General features: G+C 50.1%; 1 protein-coding gene across 1 annotated transcript in view; it reads right to left on the bottom strand.

The window, feature by feature from the left end:
* Positions 1–271: 271 nt before the first annotated feature.
* Positions 272–19491, bottom strand: part of ttc28 (tetratricopeptide repeat domain 28) — a 45309-nt gene continuing 26089 nt past the window's right edge. The window contains exons 6-35 of the mRNA XM_068753363.1: positions 17552–17773; positions 17201–17389; positions 17017–17113; positions 14973–15169; positions 14742–14895; positions 14488–14659; positions 13919–14087; positions 13670–13830; positions 13102–13590; positions 12326–12518; positions 12162–12242; positions 11362–11614; positions 9874–9983; positions 9309–9438; positions 8951–9178; positions 8658–8835; positions 8159–8299; positions 7932–8076; positions 7673–7852; positions 6118–6638; positions 5794–6041; positions 5559–5683; positions 5399–5476; positions 4710–4869; positions 4543–4619; positions 4143–4166; positions 3833–3962; positions 3103–3210; positions 2371–3010; positions 272–1925 (exon numbers count right to left, since the gene is read on the bottom strand). Coding sequence (XP_068609464.1) covers positions 827–1925; positions 2371–3010; positions 3103–3210; positions 3833–3962; positions 4143–4166; positions 4543–4619; positions 4710–4869; positions 5399–5476; positions 5559–5683; positions 5794–6041; positions 6118–6638; positions 7673–7852; positions 7932–8076; positions 8159–8299; positions 8658–8835; positions 8951–9178; positions 9309–9438; positions 9874–9983; positions 11362–11614; positions 12162–12242; positions 12326–12518; positions 13102–13590; positions 13670–13830; positions 13919–14087; positions 14488–14659; positions 14742–14895; positions 14973–15169; positions 17017–17113; positions 17201–17389; positions 17552–17773 — 6699 coding nt within the window. The 3' untranslated portion in view covers positions 272–826. The remainder of the gene's footprint in view (positions 1926–2370; positions 3011–3102; positions 3211–3832; positions 3963–4142; positions 4167–4542; positions 4620–4709; positions 4870–5398; positions 5477–5558; positions 5684–5793; positions 6042–6117; positions 6639–7672; positions 7853–7931; positions 8077–8158; positions 8300–8657; positions 8836–8950; positions 9179–9308; positions 9439–9873; positions 9984–11361; positions 11615–12161; positions 12243–12325; positions 12519–13101; positions 13591–13669; positions 13831–13918; positions 14088–14487; positions 14660–14741; positions 14896–14972; positions 15170–17016; positions 17114–17200; positions 17390–17551; positions 17774–19491) is intronic.

Here is a 19491-nt window from a genome sequence, read left to right as displayed (position 1 = left end):
CTCGACCCAGAAAGGCGCAGGCATTTGAACCAATGGCCATTCTAGTTCCATCTGAAATTCAGTAGAGAAGAGTACTAAATGCAAGGAAGTAAATACAAGTACCACAAACCTACTCTAAAATGAAGTTCTTGTGTACATTTATATAGTTCCTTTCTAACAATGGATTATAATGTAGAATTGTGATAAGCATGGCCTCTTCTGCCATGTAAGGTTTTCTTGTGTTTATTAAAAATGGACACACCTTTAAACAGAATTTATTGCTTAATGCCATGAAAGCTAGACAAAGCGAAATAACTCTTGAATTTGTCAACAGCTTGATAACTGAGATGCCTCTTAATGTCTGGTCTTAATGCTAAATCTCATTAAAAAAATATGAAAAATGTTTCTTTCAATTCTTTCTCGGTTTAATCGTCTTTATAAAACACATAATAATTGGCAGAAAGACAGTTTACTTTCCAAAATAAAAGACAACTATATGCATTGATAATGACTAACAAAAAAAAATCAAATTCAACTTAAACCAATATAGCGAGCATCTGGGCCAGTATAAAATGTTCCCCCTCTCTCAGGCATTCGTACAGAACATGAGACGCTTGCTCTCTGGTTCAGTCATGAAAACACAATTTAACGTCACAGACTTCTCTTTCCGTTCTTCCAGCTCTCTCCGGACAAAGGCACAGTCACACAGAATGTCATACAAAAATCACTGTCAGTCCTTTTTAATCCTTTTTTTTCCAGCAGGTAGTGCTAAAAAGTAGGGCAGCTGACAAATGCACAGCTCCTGTCATAGTACAAACAGCAACAATCAAACAGTTTGAGTTCTATCTCAACATTTAGACGATGGAAAAAAGTGTTCGCTGGAGAGAAACTTGAAGCCATTCCCAGAGGGGAGTCTGATGCCTCCTTTAGAGTTTGAGGGAAGATTTGAAGATGGAGGGGGTCTCGCCTCCAGTTTCTGGTGGCCATTTGGTCTTTCGTCTGGGTTAAGATCCTCAAATTTCTCAGTCTCGTGTCGAGGTGAGAGATTGAGCAAACCCAAAACATCTTTCTGCACTGTGCTCATTCTTTTGTTCCCACCTCGAAGTAAACTGACGGGACAGGGCACCTCCTGTTTCGGGCCAGCGTTGGCCCAGAAGGTCTTTAGGTTATGAACAGCCTGTATTTTGTGGTCGTGTTTCGACTGGTTCAGTTCTGGGGTGTTGGCCGGGCTGGAGGAGGCTGAAATGGATCCCGTAGAGGAGTACGAAAGGGCCGGTGATGGGGCGCTGCCAGCAGGAGAGTGGGATGGAGAGATGTGGGCAGCGTAAGGTGAGGTAGGGTATCTGACTTTATGCTGAGGCTGTGAATGCACATCTGGGGAAACGGCGGGCGAAGGCGAACCCTGCCCTTTCACAGACAGAGAGGAAGAAGGAGAGGGAGGTGCCGGGCTGCTGTAGCCAGAGCTGATCTTCTGCAGTGATGAAGAGCGGGATGGCGGCTTAGGCCGGGTCGGGGGAGGCGTTGAAACAGAGGGGGAGAGTTGACCAGAAAGAGATAGAGGAGAGGAGGACGCTTTTAAACTCGCTCTACTCGGGGGTCTGCTAAACGCGCTGGTCTCAGAGGGCTGAAACCCCCGTGCGCCTCCAGTGGGAGTCAAAGTTGGGGTTGTGGGAGTGGACAAGGAAGGGGGCCTGGCATGTCTCTCATGTCTCCCCTCAGCCCCCCTTGCTGCCTTCCCTCTGGCGGTTGCTTTTTGCAGGCTCTCCACAGCTTGCATGTGGCTCTGGGTCTCCTCCAGGATCTTCTGGGCCAGTTCCTGGGGATCCAGTTGTCCCGCAGGCATCGTCCTCTCCTCCTGGGACTTGACTGTGCTGTCCGTCTCAGTGCTCGACTGGTCCGACTCAGAGCTGCTAATCTTCTCTTTTCCGGTCCTCTGAGGAGACGACCTGGGGAAATAAATGAAATTCAGTTGAGTGAATGAATCAGATCAAGCTAGAACATTTATATTCTCCTTTTTAGCTCTAGGTGTTAGATTGAGACAGAAGTCGCTCCAACCGGACCCAAGCCCTGTTGGACTGTGGTGTGGACAGATCGGTTTTTTTTTTAAATTTCTCAATCAATCATTGAGATTTTCCACGATCATCTATGATCGCCATGAGCCTAACTTAAGACCAGCAAAGTCCATCTGATTGGTCCAGGCTTCAAACATGATCAAAGTGCAATGAATATTGTCTACCGCAATAGTTTTAGGATAAGTGAAGACGCATCAAGAAGGGAATGCCAAGAATTTAACTGGAAGGAAATAAAACATAAATAAGAAAAGATAATTTGCTCTCGCTGGCCACTTATATTTAATAGAAGGCTAAATCATCGCGCCGCTGCTGAACTTACATTTCCTGGCAGGGTTTGAGGCAGGACGGAACCTTCAGGGGCAGCGCTGGAGCTTTAATAGGAGAAGTAGGAGTGCTGATGCTCCCCTTTGAGGAAATCGTAACGGGGTACCCGTGGCAACCAGCAGGCCCTCTCCCAGCACCTCCTCTACCTTGTCTGTGTCCTGCAGGCAGCGGCAGAGTGTCACACTCCCTCCTCCCTCGCCCCAATGGCTCACTGCTAATAATGGAGTAGCCTTCGTAATCCTCTTCCTCCCCTTCTCCTGCCAATGCCCCTCCGTGATTGGCGAGCCGACCCCTCGGCAGGCCACCTGAATGCCGGTGTGAGGCATAGAGGCCTCCGCCCCCGCGAGGTCCGTCTGGTTCCTGCTGATGCGAGCGCTGGCTGATAATGTCACTTCCTGCAGGCTCGGGCCGGGACAGGAAACTGAGCGAGGAAGCCAGGGAGCTGAGGCTGTAGACGGAGATGGCGTCACAGGAGAGGTTGTCGGGGCAGGCCGGGGGTAGGAAGGAGGGTTGAGGAGGGTAGCAGCTAAAGGAGAGGGGTAAAGAATGAGGCTGGGAGGCAGACTGGGAGGATGACAGAGACTCCAGGGAGGAAGAGCTGTCCATGCTCAGACGCTTGGGAAGCTCCGTTGAGTCTAAAGAGGGAGAAGGAATGGCCCGAGCGTCAGGTTGGAAGAAAGACAACGGCTTTGATTTGGTTATGAAAAAGTTGGGAATTATTTCTCACCAAAGAGAGCCAGAAGGGACTGAAGGGCAAAGTGCATGATGCGCCGACAGGCCTGCTTCCCAGTCTTCAGCACGACCTCCTCCTGGCCCACCTCACAAAGATCGAAGCCTGAGAAACAACGTGGAGAAATGAACCTCAATACATTTACCCAACGTTGGAGTTGATCCGGATACTCTCCCCAGCTAGAAAGAGTCACTTCCTGGATCTGAGTCATACCCCCCCCCCCCCCTTTAGCATGCCGGTCAACTCCTGTGTATATTCATCCGAATGAGGAAGTGAGCATGAGCAGAGATTAAAACAGATTGTTTTGTATCCATTTCTCTAAATTCAATATTAGACATTAAAACAGCCAGAAAGGGGACTTTGTTCAGGATCTGTCAACGTCACAAAGAAACAAAAAAAACCCTGCAGATTCTGAGTGTTTATATTGAGCTAGCAAACAGACAAAAACAATAACCCTCAGTAAAGTGTTAAAATGGCTTCCATGCCCAAACTGGCTCTGTTGAGGAAAGGGGGAAAAAATCATTCTGGATCCAGATCAACTCCAAACCAGCAACTTTTTTTTCCCCTTTCCTTCTGTTTAGTTCATGGAAACCTTCTCGTCATTTTATGGGGGGGGGGGGGGGGCATATGCTTAGAATTATATGACAGAGAACGTCACGGGGGGGGTATATGGGTAAGAGCTCAGAATTAAAGTCAAATGTGGTAAACTCCACATTTGAGGACTCACCAAGCGCAGCCAGGAACTCGTGACAGCCTGGAAGCCTCCAGAGCTGCACACTTATCGACACTTGAATAGGAGCCAGTGTAAAGTCTTGATCTTTCTCGGTCGACTGCAACTGCACCAGCACTTGATGAAGCTAAGAGGCAATAAGGACGGAGGGAAGAACGAGAGACGAACATGAGACCATAAACAACACATAAAATACAGGCGGGAGATTGAAGCAAATTGATGCAGCACCCTAAAGATATTTCTCGTCCCTGTCGGACGCCTTTGGCCAGTTTGATGTTGGAACTCAAGTCAGCAACGAAACACTTACCATTCCCACCATGCTTTTAACCGCCTTAGTGGGTGTGAGAGAAGAAGAAACAGAAATTTAGTGGTGCTTTTCAGCATAACTGCTGGGATTGAGACTATGCATGAATTATGATTTGATTATATGAATGATAATTGATGTTGGTCACGAGCTTTGGGGAGTGACCGAAAGAACAAGGTCGCGGGTGCAGGCGGCTGAAATGAGCTTCCTGGGGGGGGGGGCTCTCCCTTAGAGATCGGGTGAGAAGCTCAGTCATCCGGGAGGAGCTCGGAGTATAACCGCTGCTCCTCCGTGTCCGTATTTTCCTTAAATGCATGATAATATTTGCAATGCTGCGTTGGCCCTTTCTTCTTGAACCCCCTGGCAGGATTAACGGCGTGACTGCTGAACGCCACGGCCGTACCTTGTGAATGAGCTGCTCCCCAGCTTCAGACGTCGTGACCAGTTTGCAGAGAGCCTGCAGAGCAGGCGGAGTCAGACCTGAGGATGACCATAAAGCAGAGAAAGCATATCGTTTTTATCTACTACGGCTTTAAAAGGAGATTTTCAGTAACAGAAATACTTTAGTACCGAGCAGAGCCTGGAGGGTCGCGCTGCACTGCTGCAGTCGATCCCCAGGGTCAGACGTGGGGAAGAAAACCGCCGCGGGGAGGCCAGCACCGCTACCAGAGAAGTCCAGCCGGAAACCCACGGCAGACAGGAGGGCCTGCCACCCGGGAACGCCACCGACCTGAGAGAGCACAGATGAACTTAATGGTCAAAGAGCTGAGGGTTCATTGATTCACAAGCAACACAGCAGTGGATGAAGTCATTTAAAGAAGCTCCGACTTCGACAATACACCAGATCTGGTGGTTGTGTGTTTCTGAGCCCTATTTGTGTGTTTCTTAGCATTTGTTAGCATACAGCAGCTAAATAAAGATTACGCCCTCAAATACAAATTATAATCCATCAAATCTGGATTATTACCTGGTTCTACACCAATTCTAGATTTGTTTTTGTTTTTGCGTAATTTGATAAAATAAATAGATCCTCACAACATCATGGAACCCCCCGCCCAATAAATCCTTCCTGATACAGATCCTGATCTACACTTGAATTTATCGGATTTGGAAGATTCGAAAGCAGGACTTAAATTTGGATCAGCATTACATGTACTCAGGAAAAGATGCGAGAACTTCCAGCATCACAGAAGACACCGGCTTGAAGCAGCAGACACACACACACACACACACACACACACACACGCACACACACAGACCTTGTTCTCCACGCTTTGCTGCGACGTGTACATGGGGTTACACTGACCGCTCTGAATACGCTGCAGGGACTTCTCCACCTGTGGAGACAGTTCAGTCACCGACCAGTAAACAACCAAAGCTCACAAATACAGCGGCGTCATTCGGATCAGTGCGTCTCACCAGGTGCAGCAGCACTCGGAGGGCATCCCTGGCTCTTTCCGGGCACTGCAGGATCTCTGCCAGAGCTTGGCCCACCAGCGACATGGGACTGTTCAGCTTCACATCGCTGCCAATCAGCGTGTAGCCTGCGAGAAAACACACTGATGGCTTAGAGGCGTTTAGGCTCTGAAGCCAGGTCCTATCAGAACCATCGTGCATATGTCTGACGATCTGGTCGGGTTTATGTCTTGCTAACCAGCCCAGTTGGAAGGGTGCGAGAAGTGTCTGCTGGTCTGCAGAGTCTTCATCGCCTCGGTCAGCGCTGCGCTCGCTTTGGTCCCGTTGAGAAGCGCCGCGTAGAAGGCGTGCGTGAACACTTTGGAGGCCGCTACCGGCACGGGCCACAGAGAGACACACACACACTGGACCCCTGCGGCCAAGAAGGCCCGGGTGAGGCCCACCACCCCGTCGGCCGACACCCTGCTGCTGGACTCCGGGTACAACCTGAGCGTTGACAGGAAGCCGGAAGTCAGGAGGGTCGGTTTAACTCTAACAAGCTGCGGAAATGAAAGACCTTTACCTCAGAACCACAAGTCTGACGCTCAGGCACAGGTCCAGGATGTCGGCAGCAGTGAGGAGGAAGTCATTCAGCGGTGGACTGTCGCACATACTTTCCATGTCACACACACTTTCTCCATCCTCGCTCGTCTCGTCTGCGTGTCTCTCTGGGCTCCTGGTCTTTTCGCCCTGAGCTCCGGACGGGGACTTGTCCTTTAGTCGTCCCCCGGCTCCCTCGCCTCCTCTGTGCTCTTGGCCGGGGGCGAGAACCAGAGCGGCGAGCTTCCACGATACGTGCGTCGCAAAGTGAACGCACTCGGCCTGACTCAGCGCTGCTAAGACGCGCTCCTTTGTGGCATTTGCTCCAGTTAAGGGATGACATCCCAATTGCTCCCCCAGCCACAGAGCTTCTTCTTGGGCTGAAGGTAAGGGGCCCCACAGCCAGCGGTGCATCAGAGAGGGGGGCAGGCGGGGAGCCCCAACCACTGCAGCCACCGAACCCCCATCTGAGCAAAGTAAGGGGCCGCAGCGACGAGGATGAGGCTGTAGGTTGAACACAGGAATATTAAACGTACATGTTTTCTAGAAAAAGAATCTCTCACCCACTTTTAAATAATTAAAACCGCATTTTTTTCCTTGAGAAAGATGCTGAAACCAAATTCCCGGCCACTATATTTTACAGTGTAGAAATTGATAGACAAAGGAATCAAACAGATGCCATCGTTCAACAGGAATCATCTATTTTATGGCCTCGAGATGGTTTAGAAAGAGAGCAACAAATAGAAAAACAGTAATTGTTACGTAAAGGTTTACACGAAAGAAAGAAATGCTGAGAGGAAAAGCAGTAAAATCTCCATCTTTGTTTAGGCTTCGGTGTTTAGTAGCCTGTAATTTAACAATCCAAAATGGATTCTCTTTGGCTCAATTTACTCCGTCTGGCTCCTTTAATTTGGAGGATGGGATGTGGTCACTGCCAAAGGCTTGTAAATGTGGCTGAGTTCCTGTTGTGGACATCCTGATAGGGTCTAACCATGGCTGCTCCACGATCCTCGGACGGCGTATTTGTTTTCCATGAGATCGGTCTGAAGGCTCTACGCCACATTACAGTTTACCGCTCGCCATAACATGAAAATAACGGCATTTTAATTGTGGAAAAAAGGAAAGGATACATGCAGCCTACCCAAAAAGCGCCTCTAGCAATCTGAGTCCGGGAGGGTTTACGATTGAAAGAGCCAAAAATCAACGCTAATCATAAATCAATGTTTCAATCGACTTTAAAGGCCAGCTTCGTCTCAAAATGAAAATCACTCATCAGTTTTGGTGAAGTTTCTCGGCCCGCAAAACATTTCTGGAGAAAAGAGAAATGTTTGAACGCCGGTTCTCCAACAACTGCAGCAGATGGGGACTCATTTAAAGGTGCACCATAAACCGTGCTTATCGTAATCTTAGTCTCATAAAGCCCACAGTTGGATTTGAAACGCACCCAATCTGAGGAAGGTTGTAAAATCCAAACTGTTCAAGCGCTGCTAAACAAGATTTTACTTTCAAGGATTACGAATACGTGTGGATTTGTCTACCTTGATTGCGGCTCCCAGGCTGCCTAAAGAGGGCACAGAGATGAGACTGAACCTTTCATATAGGTACTCATTGGAGGAACTGCCTTTGAGCAAGGCAAATGGGATCAGGTACAACTCCCCCTCCAGCACCAACACCAGCTGTCTGTGTCTGCCCACGGGTCCGGCGCTGTGCATCAGGCCCTGGAGAGAACGCCAGCAAAACGTCAGAATGTCAGACATGCAAGCGCCTCAACGTACACGACGCGTTCCATGTCTTTACCCCTTCCATTGGCGAGATGAGTAAGTCGTAGAGGGCTCGCAGAGGAGGCTTGTTCACGTTGCTCAGCCGAGAAAGAGGCGACGACGAGCTGTCCTTCGCTGGCGACACGGTGGTGCTGTACAGGCTCGTCGCGCTCCGACAGCTCCTGAAGGACGCGCAACGAATAATTTACCGACATTCATCATTAAAGGCCACGGATTTGCATTAAACCATGGCAGATCACAAACCTGTTGAAGAGGTTGTTTCTGGAGACCATCCGGAGGTAGCCGGTCGGGTCGGCGGCTGAAGTCAGGTTGTTGCTCAGTTCCTCAAACTGCTGCTCCAACAGATCGCCGGCTTCACTCTCTGTCTCGCTGCCGGAGCAAAACCTGCAAAGCCGACGGCGTTATTATTACAGCAGGATGAACATCGCAAATAACTCGGCGATCAGGAACGTCTGGCATTACGAGCCGTTTACTTTCTGCATTAGTCATTTTAATTATGTTCTATTGGCTGAGGTGACTTAAGCTGCTCGTAGATGATGAACAGAAGTGAAAATAAAAGTCTGAACAGCGCCCTCTGTGGCTACATGTTGTAGCTACATGATGATTTAATGATTCTTCAGTTTTGATCTCCCGTGGGACCAATGCCCCCCCCCCCCCCCCCATGACGATAACCCACAGGACGGTGAGGATCCACGTTTCCTCCCTCACCCTGACTTGTTCAGAGGTAGCCAATAGAACCAACCTGCTGTCGTGGCTGTCCACTCCGAGGGCCTCTCTGGCGTTGTCAATGTACTGCTCCAGAGACAGAGCGCCTCCACATGCTCCTCCTCCTCCACCCTGCGGGCTCCCGCTGCCTTCCTGGAACTCGCCGGCCTCCGCTCCGGCGTCTCCGAGGTAGACCTCGTTAAACTTCACGATACCTGTTGAAGCATTGCGGGAAGAACGTGGGTGAATTAGCGTCTGACACAGTTTAGCTGTGTTTCCTGACATGGACGTGACAGATGGCGGGCGTGGCGCGTTCAGGTGTGTGCGCACCTGTCCCCGGAGATATCAGCCAGCTGTACAGAAATCCACCAGCCAGGGAGAAGTAGAGGACCATAGCCCTCTGACCGTTGACCGTCTCCAGGATGTGCTCCACGGTAACGGGGATATAGGGCTCAATGCTCGCCGCTTGCTGACTCCCTTTCTGTCGCTCGATCAGGAGGTCGGCAAAGGCACGCGTTCGTCCTCGCTCCGCTATCGCCAGCGCCTCGTCGTGGCGGCCTGGAACAATGGCGGAAGATGAATTCGACGGGGAGCGGGAGAGTAAAAATGAGAGCGAAGAACGCCATCGGAACAAAGCGAGGCGCAGAGATTCTAACTAAAATAGCAACTCCACAGGAGAGGAATTCACCGAGGCTGACGAGGACCCGCTGGAGAGCCTGGTACGAGCCGGTTTGCAGATCAAACAGAGAGAGCTTGTAATCCATGCTGTGCTGCGTCTCATGACGGATGGTCTCAAAAATCACGGAGGCTCTGTACAACTGCAAAACAGCAAACATCACGTTATTACACACTTATACAGGTGTAATAACAGCGTTAAAATGGGTTACGGTTTCTGACCCGTTTCCACATAATAGTCTTTTAAAGGAAGGCCTGCAGTTTTAAAGCTGACCACTGGAGGGCACTAGAGCTACACACAACAATCTGAAGAATTAAACCTGCCAAAAGAAGACTGGAAGAATATTTTTAAAAGGTTTAATGAAGTGAATTAAAATGCAGAATGAAATAGCATTCATGATTAGTTTTTTTTAATTTTGTTTTTCTTCTTAAAAAAACAAATAACTTTTACCATCTTCTTCTGCAACAGAATGAAACTCCAGAAACGTTTTTTGCGACTTCATCCGACCCTCCACCTGCCTGCCGGTGAGCCGATAACGGCTGGATCATGCACCGGGTCGTGTGAGCGTGTAACTGACCTGGTGCTGGGCCTCCTCCAGGTTCCCGCTGGCCCACAGAGACAGACCCAGGCGATGACGTATCCGAGCTTCATCTTCTCTGCGACCCAGCTGCTCCGCCAGACGCAGACCTGAGGAGAGGGACAGACAGAGCGCAGAGATCAAATGCCGGCCCCCCCCCACCGGAGGCCGATCTGAAATCAGCTCTTTGAAAAACTCTCCTGACAGCCACTGAGCTGAGGGCGCTGACGCTCGGTTTCCCCCCCCTCATCGCTCCTTTTGTCTTTGGACCTGACATCTCGTCAGGATGACGCTCTGGTAGCTGCTCCTCGGTTTGTCTCCGGACAGGTTTCGTCCCTCCTGCCGTGCGGCGGCTTCTAATTACTCCTCATTAGCCTCTCAGATTGAGCAGAATCTCATCAGACACCGAGTTTCGATTCACGCCTCTCCGTCTGGCCCGGCGATGTTCGGTGTCTGCGCTTCTCTACCGTCGGCAGCCGAGGTTAATTAAAGGCGGCGCTTCGGATGACGCCCCAGCGCCACCCTCACGCCGCCTCGCCGGTGAAGCGCTCGCAAGCTCGGAGTTAATGATCAAATTCAAACTCCGGACGCTCTGTGGGTCGGGTGACAAACTGTGACTGATTCGGCACATGTTTGACAGGTTTTAGTGTGTGTGTTTTTTTTTATGCATCATTATTTTCAATGGGAGGCGAGGAGTGATGGAAACGTTCACAGTTGAGCGCTTCATTGCAGTTTGTGAAGTTAAATCAAGATGGATTATTGGCAATTAGCGGAATGACTCAAGGCTCAATGTCAGAGCGACGATCTTTCATGCGTCTTGACAGTCTGAAAAATAAAACATTATAATGTAATATTCCTAAATGCAGATAAGGGTGTTTGTGTCAATGGGACCCTCAGTGGAGTCTGCCAGGCTGCGGGTGGGGGGGGTTTAAACTGAAACCGCTTCTCATCACTTATCTGATAGATGTTAGACTGCTCTTGAACATAGTAGAGGAGTAGAAATGCAGAGACGTACCGCCTTAAATAAATCATTACCTGCACCAATGAGAGTCGGAGACGCGTCTGTGACAGTTTGTTCAGCCGCAAGAAATCCGGAAAAACTGTCAAATGAATTCTGATGACATTTTGTGTGGAGGCGGAGATCCAACGAGAAAGTTGATTAAAGTTTGAGGCAAGGATTCAGAATCTGGGATTCATTTTTTCACTTTCTTTTTTTACGATTTTGTCACTTTCATAAAACAACAACACAAGGTTAAAATGAAAACCCAGAGCATGGACAAACTGGTGGAGTTTCACAGCGACTGGATTCAGCTGTGGGAGATCAGATCAAAACGTTGGGTTTTTTCTCTGATTCCATCTTTCTCACTTTGGGCTGTATGATTGTTTTCAGAAATAAAGTTGAGTTGACGAATGATCCATCGCTTTGATTTTTACTGGCGTTTCAAACACAGAGGAGTCAGTGCTGCTGATCTGACCTCAGGCTCCTACCTTCCTGCAGGTACATCACGGCTTGTGCATAGTTTTGCAGAGCATGGTGTGTCCTTCCCAGGCTCCCGTAGGCCAAGGTTTTAGCTACGAGATCATTGGTCTGCGCCGCCACGCTCAGGTGCTGCTCCTGGTAGACCACGGCTCGCTCGTGGTTCCCTAGAGCCTCGTAGGTCAGGCCCAGGTTGCCGTAGGCTCGCCCCTGGCTCCTCACGCAGCCGGTCTGCTCGGCGATATCCAGAGCCCGCTGGTGCCACTGCAACGGGACAGCGCCATTACTCCACGGGATACATTTGAATAACTTCTCCTTCAGGCTAAAAACAACAACCTTCGTCTTTGTGTTTCTTACCCTCCTCTCTTGCCGTAGTTTTGTCCATACCTTTCAATGCCTTTCTCTGAGTACTGTGTGTGTGTGTGTGTGTTATTCTGCAAAAGTGGCTCGAACTGAAACTTTATTTCATTTCACTGAGAGTGGCAGAATGTGGACGCAAATCTTAAAGCAACAAAAATCCAACACTTCCTGAAAATGTCACCGAGATCCTGTCCGTCCCTTTCTGCGTCACAGACAGACAGACAGACCGACAGATGAACGCGAAAACATAACCTCCTTGGTGGAGGTAATTATTATCGATCAAAAAGCCTGCGTGGAGTATCTCTCGGCAGAGCCCAGCAGCTCCTCTGGATGCTGCACAGAACTACTGACCCATTTCCAGTCTCGATGCAGAGCTAAGCTAAATGTTCTCAGGTGAGACAAGAAGACAAGAAGAAGACGCCGAGTCATGGTGCACGAATGCGGCCCCAACCTGCAGCGCCGTCTCGTTGTCGGCCATCAGCTGGTAGACGCCTCCGAGCGCATCGCTTGCCTCGGCTTCCAGGGATTTATCCTGACAGGCAAAGCAGGAATTGCATCACTTTTAAAAGTGCATAATAACACCTGCACTAATAGAAGGCTGAGTTTGCGCCGTACCCCTGCTGTGTGAGCGATGTTGAGCTGGTGCTCCAGGCAGGACAGGGCCTGCTCATAGTTGCCCAGCTGGCTGTGCAAGGTGCCCAGCTCCCAGTACGCCTGAGCCTTCCCCCCACCTTCCCCACCCAGCTCATGGGCGACCACCAGCCGCTTCTCGAAGCAGACCAGCGCCTGCTGAAGACTCCCCGTGGCCCTGAGGAGGAAGGAGAAACACAGAAAGGGCATTTTGATTTGCGACAAGCAGCTCCGTCTCCTCTTAGAGAAAATAAGATGCACTTCCAGAGCACAGAGGAGACGGTGACAGACGGAGAGCCTGCCTTCTGTCACTGCTTGTACCACAAGAACCCAGCACGGGGGAATCGCCCTCCACTCATCAGCGCGGCTGCCTTTGTTTTTTTACTATTATTACTGCGAATTCAATTGTGATTATTTGTTGTTTTCATTTTTTTTTATTACGGCTCTAATTTGAAACGCTCGAGGCAGGAGAAGCTCATTTCAGATTCATGCATGAATGCTGCTCCTCTATTGCACAAACATAACCAAGCTAATGAAGAACATAAACGCATAGATGATGTAAATATTAACACAAATGTCAAAACAGCAGCAAAAAAATGAATAAAACTTGTCCATGCGGCATTTTAAAGACATCAAACCCACATCGTTCTCATCGCTGCCTGTGTCCCAGCATGTAAATGAGTATTTAATGCAGTTTTCATATATATATATATATATATATATATATTTAAGTATTATTACTTAAACACTGCGCTCCCTACCTGTGTGCATTGGCGAGTCCTCTGTAGGCTTTCTCCTGGTCCTGGACGTGGTGGAGACTCTGAGCCACCGCCAGGTACTTCTCGTAGTTCTGGATAGCCTCCTCGTAGTCCCCCAGGGCGTCGTAGCAGTCTGCCAGGTTCCCATGGGCCCGACCTCTGTCCAGCACGCTCTCGGCCCCGCTCAGCTGCTGCAGCATGGCCAGCTGCTGCTCAAAATACCCAATCGCCTCCTCAAACACCCCCATGTTCATCTTGGTGATTCCCATGTTCCCGTGGACTTGGGCTTCCAGACGGGCATCCCTGAGTCCCTGAGCCAGGCCCAGCTGGGCCTCATAACACTGGAAGGTGGTAGCGTAGTCCCCCAGGGCCATGTGCACTGCCGCCAGGTGGCCCAGGGCCCGGCACTCCCCCTGCTGGTCGCCGACGTCCTTCCGAACCGTCAGCTCTTGGCTGTGGAAGGACAACGCTGCATCGAGCTGACGCAGCAGCCTGGATGGCAAGCACGGGGGGGAAGAAGAGGTGAGAGAGGGAGAGCAGAAGAGAAAGCACACAGCGGAAGCGTCGCTACCTGTGAACGGATCCGAGTGCCGAGTAGGCGTCGGCCTCCATCTTCAGGTCGCCGACCTTCTGGGCCAAGCTTAACTGCTGCTGGTAGAACCTCACCGCTGCTGGGAGATCTCCCCGGCACACACACACGTCCCCCAGGTTCCCAAAGGCCCTGAAAACAGCCTGCAAATATAAAGCTAGGCCGATCAACGTACAGCTCAGGAGCTTCCTGGAACTTTGTGGAGAATAAACGGCGCCGGTGGGGGGAGACCTGCGTGTTGTCCAAGGCTTGTGCCAAGGAGAGCAGATATCTCTGGCACTCCTCCGCTTTGCTGAACTCCCCCAGCGCTTTGTGGGCCAGGCCAAGGTTACAGTAGGCTTTCGCCTGCGCTAACTTGTCTTGGAGGTCCTTCGCGGAGGCCAGATCCTGCTCATAATACCTGCGCAAGTGGGTGAGGGAAAAATGCAAAGCACGGCTTTGGAATTTACACATGAAAGCACGGAAAGCCACTTCAGAGGAGACGGGAATTTGAATTTATGCGCGCAAACACTTTTGCAGATACAAAACAGCTCATTAAAGCATCGTGACATTAACTGCTTGCTGCAGCTTGTTCTTTATTCCTCTTAGGAAAGATGCAAAATGAGCCACCTTTGATTCTTCAGTGTAAAATGAAGTCTGAGGGGAATGGTTAAACGCTGCGCCGTCTTTATGGATCTCGTGTTGCGGATCTTTCTTGCCAAAGTTCCTCACAAGTCAATTAAGGTAACAAGCTTACTGAGCTTGTCCCTTTAAAAGCCATGCAGAGGTTGCGGTTTGTGTGGTTTCCTCCCGTCTCTGACCTGACGGCGTCTCTGTACTGTCCGAGGCAGTAGTGGGCATAGCCGAGGTTGTGGCAAACCTTTCCCTCCCCCTCCAGATCCTGCAAACCCGGGGCCAGAGCCAGGAACTGCTGGTAGTACGGCAAGGCCTGCGTGTATTCTCCCCTCCAGCTGTGGAAGTTCCCCAAGTTAACTGTAGAACGGAAGATTAAAAGAGAGCGTTTACATCTCAGACATCTCCACTATGCCTACGACGGATCTGTTTCTGAGCTTGCCTAGCGCTCGCGCTTCACTTTGGGAGTCTCGGAGCTCTCGTGCAATGCTCAGGTGGTGAAGGTAGTGCTGGAGCGCTCGATCGTGGGCGCCCAGAGCCTGGTAGGCCACGGCGAGGTTGCCGTGCGTGGAGGCCTGGGACGGACGATCGTTCACCTGGAACGCAAAGAGATTTTCGCAACTTGGTTTTGTAAATCTTTCTGCTTTCTTTGCAAGACGTGCGAGGAATTCACCTCCAGCGAGATCTGCAGCTCTTGCCGGTGGAAGCGGACAGCTTGGTCGTGGATGCCGAGCGCGTGGTAGGCGTTGCCCATGTTCCCGAACGCCCTCCCCTGGGCCGCGTAGTCGCTCAGCTCCTGGGCGAAGGACAGGTGAGCTTTGTGGAGCTTCAGCGCCGCCTCATACTCGCCCTTCATCTGGTGAATGATGCCTGAGATGAAGGCGGGGAGAAGGAAAAACTAAGATGCTGCTGAGAAACTGTAATTCCGATGAGTACAGCGCTGCTTAGACTTCACCCAACACGGGTTGGAAATTCCCAAAATGAAGCGCACACATATGTGCATGCATGGGAGCATGAATGCACAAGGTCTTAGAAGACGCCAGTGAATAATCGAAAGGCTCTGCTAGTCTAATAATATCTGCACATCCTCTTTAGCGCATACGCAGAGTTCCTTCATCTTCATCTCGTGGTTATTGTTTTTAAATGTTTATGAATAACGTGATTACAAACCGATTAAAGACTATTTCAACTTCCCTGTAAACACTTTAACCGGGTTATGTTGTTGTAATTAAGGTCCGAATCAGCGCAAAGTAGATTAACATTGAATGAAACAAATTTAGGTTAGTTGGCATGCTAGTAGCATTATTCCTACACAAAGACACAGAGGGGGAGCCGGGTGAGGAGGGGGGAGAGGGATGCGGGCGTGTCGAGACGCCAGATGGACCAGTCACATGAGGTTTACATGTCAGACTGCGCAGAGAGAGAGAGAGAGTGGCCGGCTTCCAGGTTACTTCTTATGGTTGGTGCATAAAGATACCAAGAACAATGTAGAACCTTTTGATGATGATCCAGATCAGCATGTGGACCCAATTAAATCCAGTTACAAGGGGAATGAGCTGCTTGCCGGAGGTCTGTGATCTCTGAATGCTTTTCTAGTTTAAAATATGATTATTGATGGCTGCCATTTATCTATCGAAGGAAAGGAAAGGAAAAATAAAGAAAAAAGACATGTGGAAAGATAGCAAAAAAGAAACAAAGTAGGAAAGGAGAGGATGAAACAATAGAGAGAAGGAGAATGGGAGGAAATAGGGGAGGGAAGAATAGACAAAATGAGGAAATAAGGGAGGAAGTGACACTAAAAAAGAAACATTTGTGAAGCAAAAACTGTTGATGACGGTAGGAAATAAGTGACAAGAGAAAAGGGGTGAGATGAGGAAACGAGGGAGGATAAAAACCCAAAGCGAGGAGGCAACTGAGAAGAGGAGGATATAAGAGAGGAGCAAGAGAACAGAGAATGAGAGGAGAGGAAAGGAGGAAACAAGGGAAGAGCGGAGGGCTGTCACGTCAGCAGTCAGCTTGAGAGGAGAGCATCATCCATAAATGATGGAATGAATCATTGATCTGAAGCGCAGCGCCGCTGTCAGCCGTTGCTGCATCAAACAGTCTACTGCTGATGATGTCACACCGCCAATGATGGCGAGAACACAAGACGCTCACACACACACACACACACCGCAGTGACCTGTCCACTCAGCGGTGGAGTCAGGTTCACCGCCGCTCACATATCACCTCGGCCGCAGAAAACAAAACCCGCTTAATAAAACATGAGCGCTGATTGGCCGAGGGAGGCGCCGCTGCAGTCATGTGATAGCGCCTCAGAAAGCAGATCAGGTGACGGGGGGTTGAACAAGCCGCAAGTCTGTGAGAAACCTTCGCTGCCTGTCGGTGAAATAGTTCAGACACCATCTATAATAAGCTGCAAGAGACAAACAATGTCGCCCGTGGTGTCCCAGGTGGCGTTTATTATATCGACTGTCTTTGTGGTTATTTTAACAATCATCCTGCATTTTTATTAACAGCAAGCTTCCAGCACAGATCACAGCGTGCACCGAATACAAACCAGGCTTTTAAAGGCTTCTTCCTAGCAGGGTTGTTGTTGTTTATTTATTTATTTTAATGGTGGAAGGTAACAAGTTTGTTTGTTTGTTTCCTGAACAGGAAACACTGAGGAGGGGCGGGGCACAGGTCAGACAAGAACCAGGTGCAGCGGCACCTACCCAGGTTGGACGAGGCCCGGCCCTGAGCTGCTCGGTCCTGCAGCTCCCGGGCCAGTTCTAGCTGGTGCTGGTGGTGCTGGTGCGCCCTCTCCAGGTCCTGGGGGGGGAGGTCAAAGAATAAAACATACCCCATAAATATCCCCTCATAGGACAATATCAACAGTTCAGATGAGTTTAAACCAACCTGCATGCAGCGGGCAGCGTGGCCCAGACCAGCATAAGCCCTCATCTCGATGGCCCGGTCCCCCTGCTCCTGGGCCAGCTCCAGCACGCGCGTGTGGTAGGAAATGGCCTTGTCAAAGTCTCGCCGAGAGTGGTAGGCGCTGCCCAGGTTGCTGTACGCCCGCGCCTCCTCACGCCGGTTCTCCAGAGTCTGCAAAAAAAAAAAAAAAAAAATAAAAAAAAACATCACACACACAACAATTAGCATTTTGTGTGACTGGCCGTGAAAGATAAAACAGAACCCAGAACAGAAATATTCAGACACGACTTCGAACAAGGAGATTTTGAAACCCGTCGTCGCCGCGTTCTGTACCTTTGCAATGTCCAGGTGCTGCTCGTGGCACTGAACGGCATTGGCGAAGTCTCCCAGCGCCGTGTACACGGCGCCCACGTTGCCCAGCTGGCGAGCCTCTGACAGCTGGCACTGGGTTTGCCGCGCCAGCAGCACGCACTGCTTGTGGCTCGCCAGGGCGTTGGGGTAGTCGCCGATCGCCGTGTAGACGTGGCCCAGACTGCTGAGGGCGTCAGACGCAGCCTGAAAGCAGAAAGAAACGCTGGGGTGAGTGGGACGGTCCGCTCTGAGGCCGGGGTCCCGTGAAGGCAGACCTTTTTCAAAACACAGACAAAAATAAAACTTATTTTCTCAGCAGAATAAAATAAAACTGAAGTTTGACTGCATTTAAACCCACCTTGAACATTCCTACAGCGACCCAGCCCAACGCCACGTCCTCCCGGCCCACCAGTCAGACACACGGGAGGACGTGAAGGCTAATCTTTCACACCTATTAGACCTCGCTGTGACAGCCTCGCCCTGCTGCAACGCCGCTTAGCTTCTCGTGGTGCCGTTATTACTCTGTCTAACTCGGCACAGAAGACACTTTTATAACACTTTGAGCCGTCTAATGATGTCTAGCGCCGGTCTCCCTGCTAATTACCGAGACTCTTCACACAAAAGGTACCATGCAAATCACACACACACACACACACACACACACACCATTCCTCTGATCAGACGGATAGAGATGAGAGATGGTCTCTGCATTCCGTCTCTCGCCTTGCTAATCTGACTCCTGCCTACTCATTTGCAAATTGATCTTAAGGTTATTTTTTTTTGCATTGATCTTTGCTCGGCGGAGTCATGGGAAATAGTCAGGCAGCCGATTTCGGATCATAAACAGAAAAATTACGACAAGCGCATCAAATGGCACGCATCGCCGTGTATGCAAACACAACACGAGACACACAAACGAGTCGTTTTCAGGTCGGCGGAGACACAAAACCTGCCGAAGTGTGAAAGCTCAAGTAAAATAAAATCCACTGTATGCGGAACAACAAAGGCAAATGAATAAAACTAAACGGACCACACGTCTTCAGGAATCTCTACATATTACATTTGCAGCCACGCAGGCGCCATGGCAACGGCAGCCGACACTGCATCTCCACTTCACGTAGCATCTGAACTATTCTCATCTTTTATTGCTGATCGATTGTCAAGATTCCCATGAGTAATCAATTGGCAAGTGTCCAGAACTCAATCAGAGTCGTCCCCCCCCCCCTTCAGAGGAAACATGGGCCCAGAGATAATCATTATAATTTGTTTACACCTGTGAAGACACAGCGCGATGCAATTATCAATAACCTCCGTCCTGCGGTGGAGTCCGTACGAAGCAGCGCCTTCATGCAACCACGGTGACGGTAATGCTGTTAGAGGCCTTCTGATGGTGAACGGCACGTCGTTCAGATCCCTGACTGGTGATGGAGGACGCGCCGACCCGGTTACAGCCCGTCTACCCAGACGTCGTTATTCGGTGAACGGGGAGCGGATGGAGCTGCTTCGCACGGCCAACCAGCACGTCGCCGGGCCACACATAGACAGGCAACCATTCACGCACACGCACACGCACACGCACACGCACACGCACACGCCCACGCACACGCCCACGCACACGCACACACACACTCATACACGACAGACGGATTTGGGGTAATCAATTGACCTAAATTTCATGTTTTTGGAGGAAACCCGAAGAAAAACCGCGAGGACACGGGGAGAACATAAAAGCCACAAATGTAGGATTCGATCCAGGTACCTGCTCTTGCCGTGAGGCAACAGCGCTAACCACTGCGCCAACAGGTTAACGAAATATACGCATGTAGAGAAAAATCCTCTTAAACAACACACCTGCATCGAGACACGTTTATTTCGTGCCACCTCTTGACATTTAAACATTTACTTCATCTCTCCTGAAATAA

The sequence above is a fragment of the Brachionichthys hirsutus genome, chromosome 19 (genome assembly GCF_040956055.1).
Source record: "Brachionichthys hirsutus isolate HB-005 chromosome 19, CSIRO-AGI_Bhir_v1, whole genome shotgun sequence".
Taxonomy (NCBI): Eukaryota; Metazoa; Chordata; class Actinopteri; order Lophiiformes; family Brachionichthyidae; genus Brachionichthys; species Brachionichthys hirsutus.
Note: the sequence above shows the minus strand (reverse complement) of the source record. Positions and strands in the feature narration are given on the sequence as shown.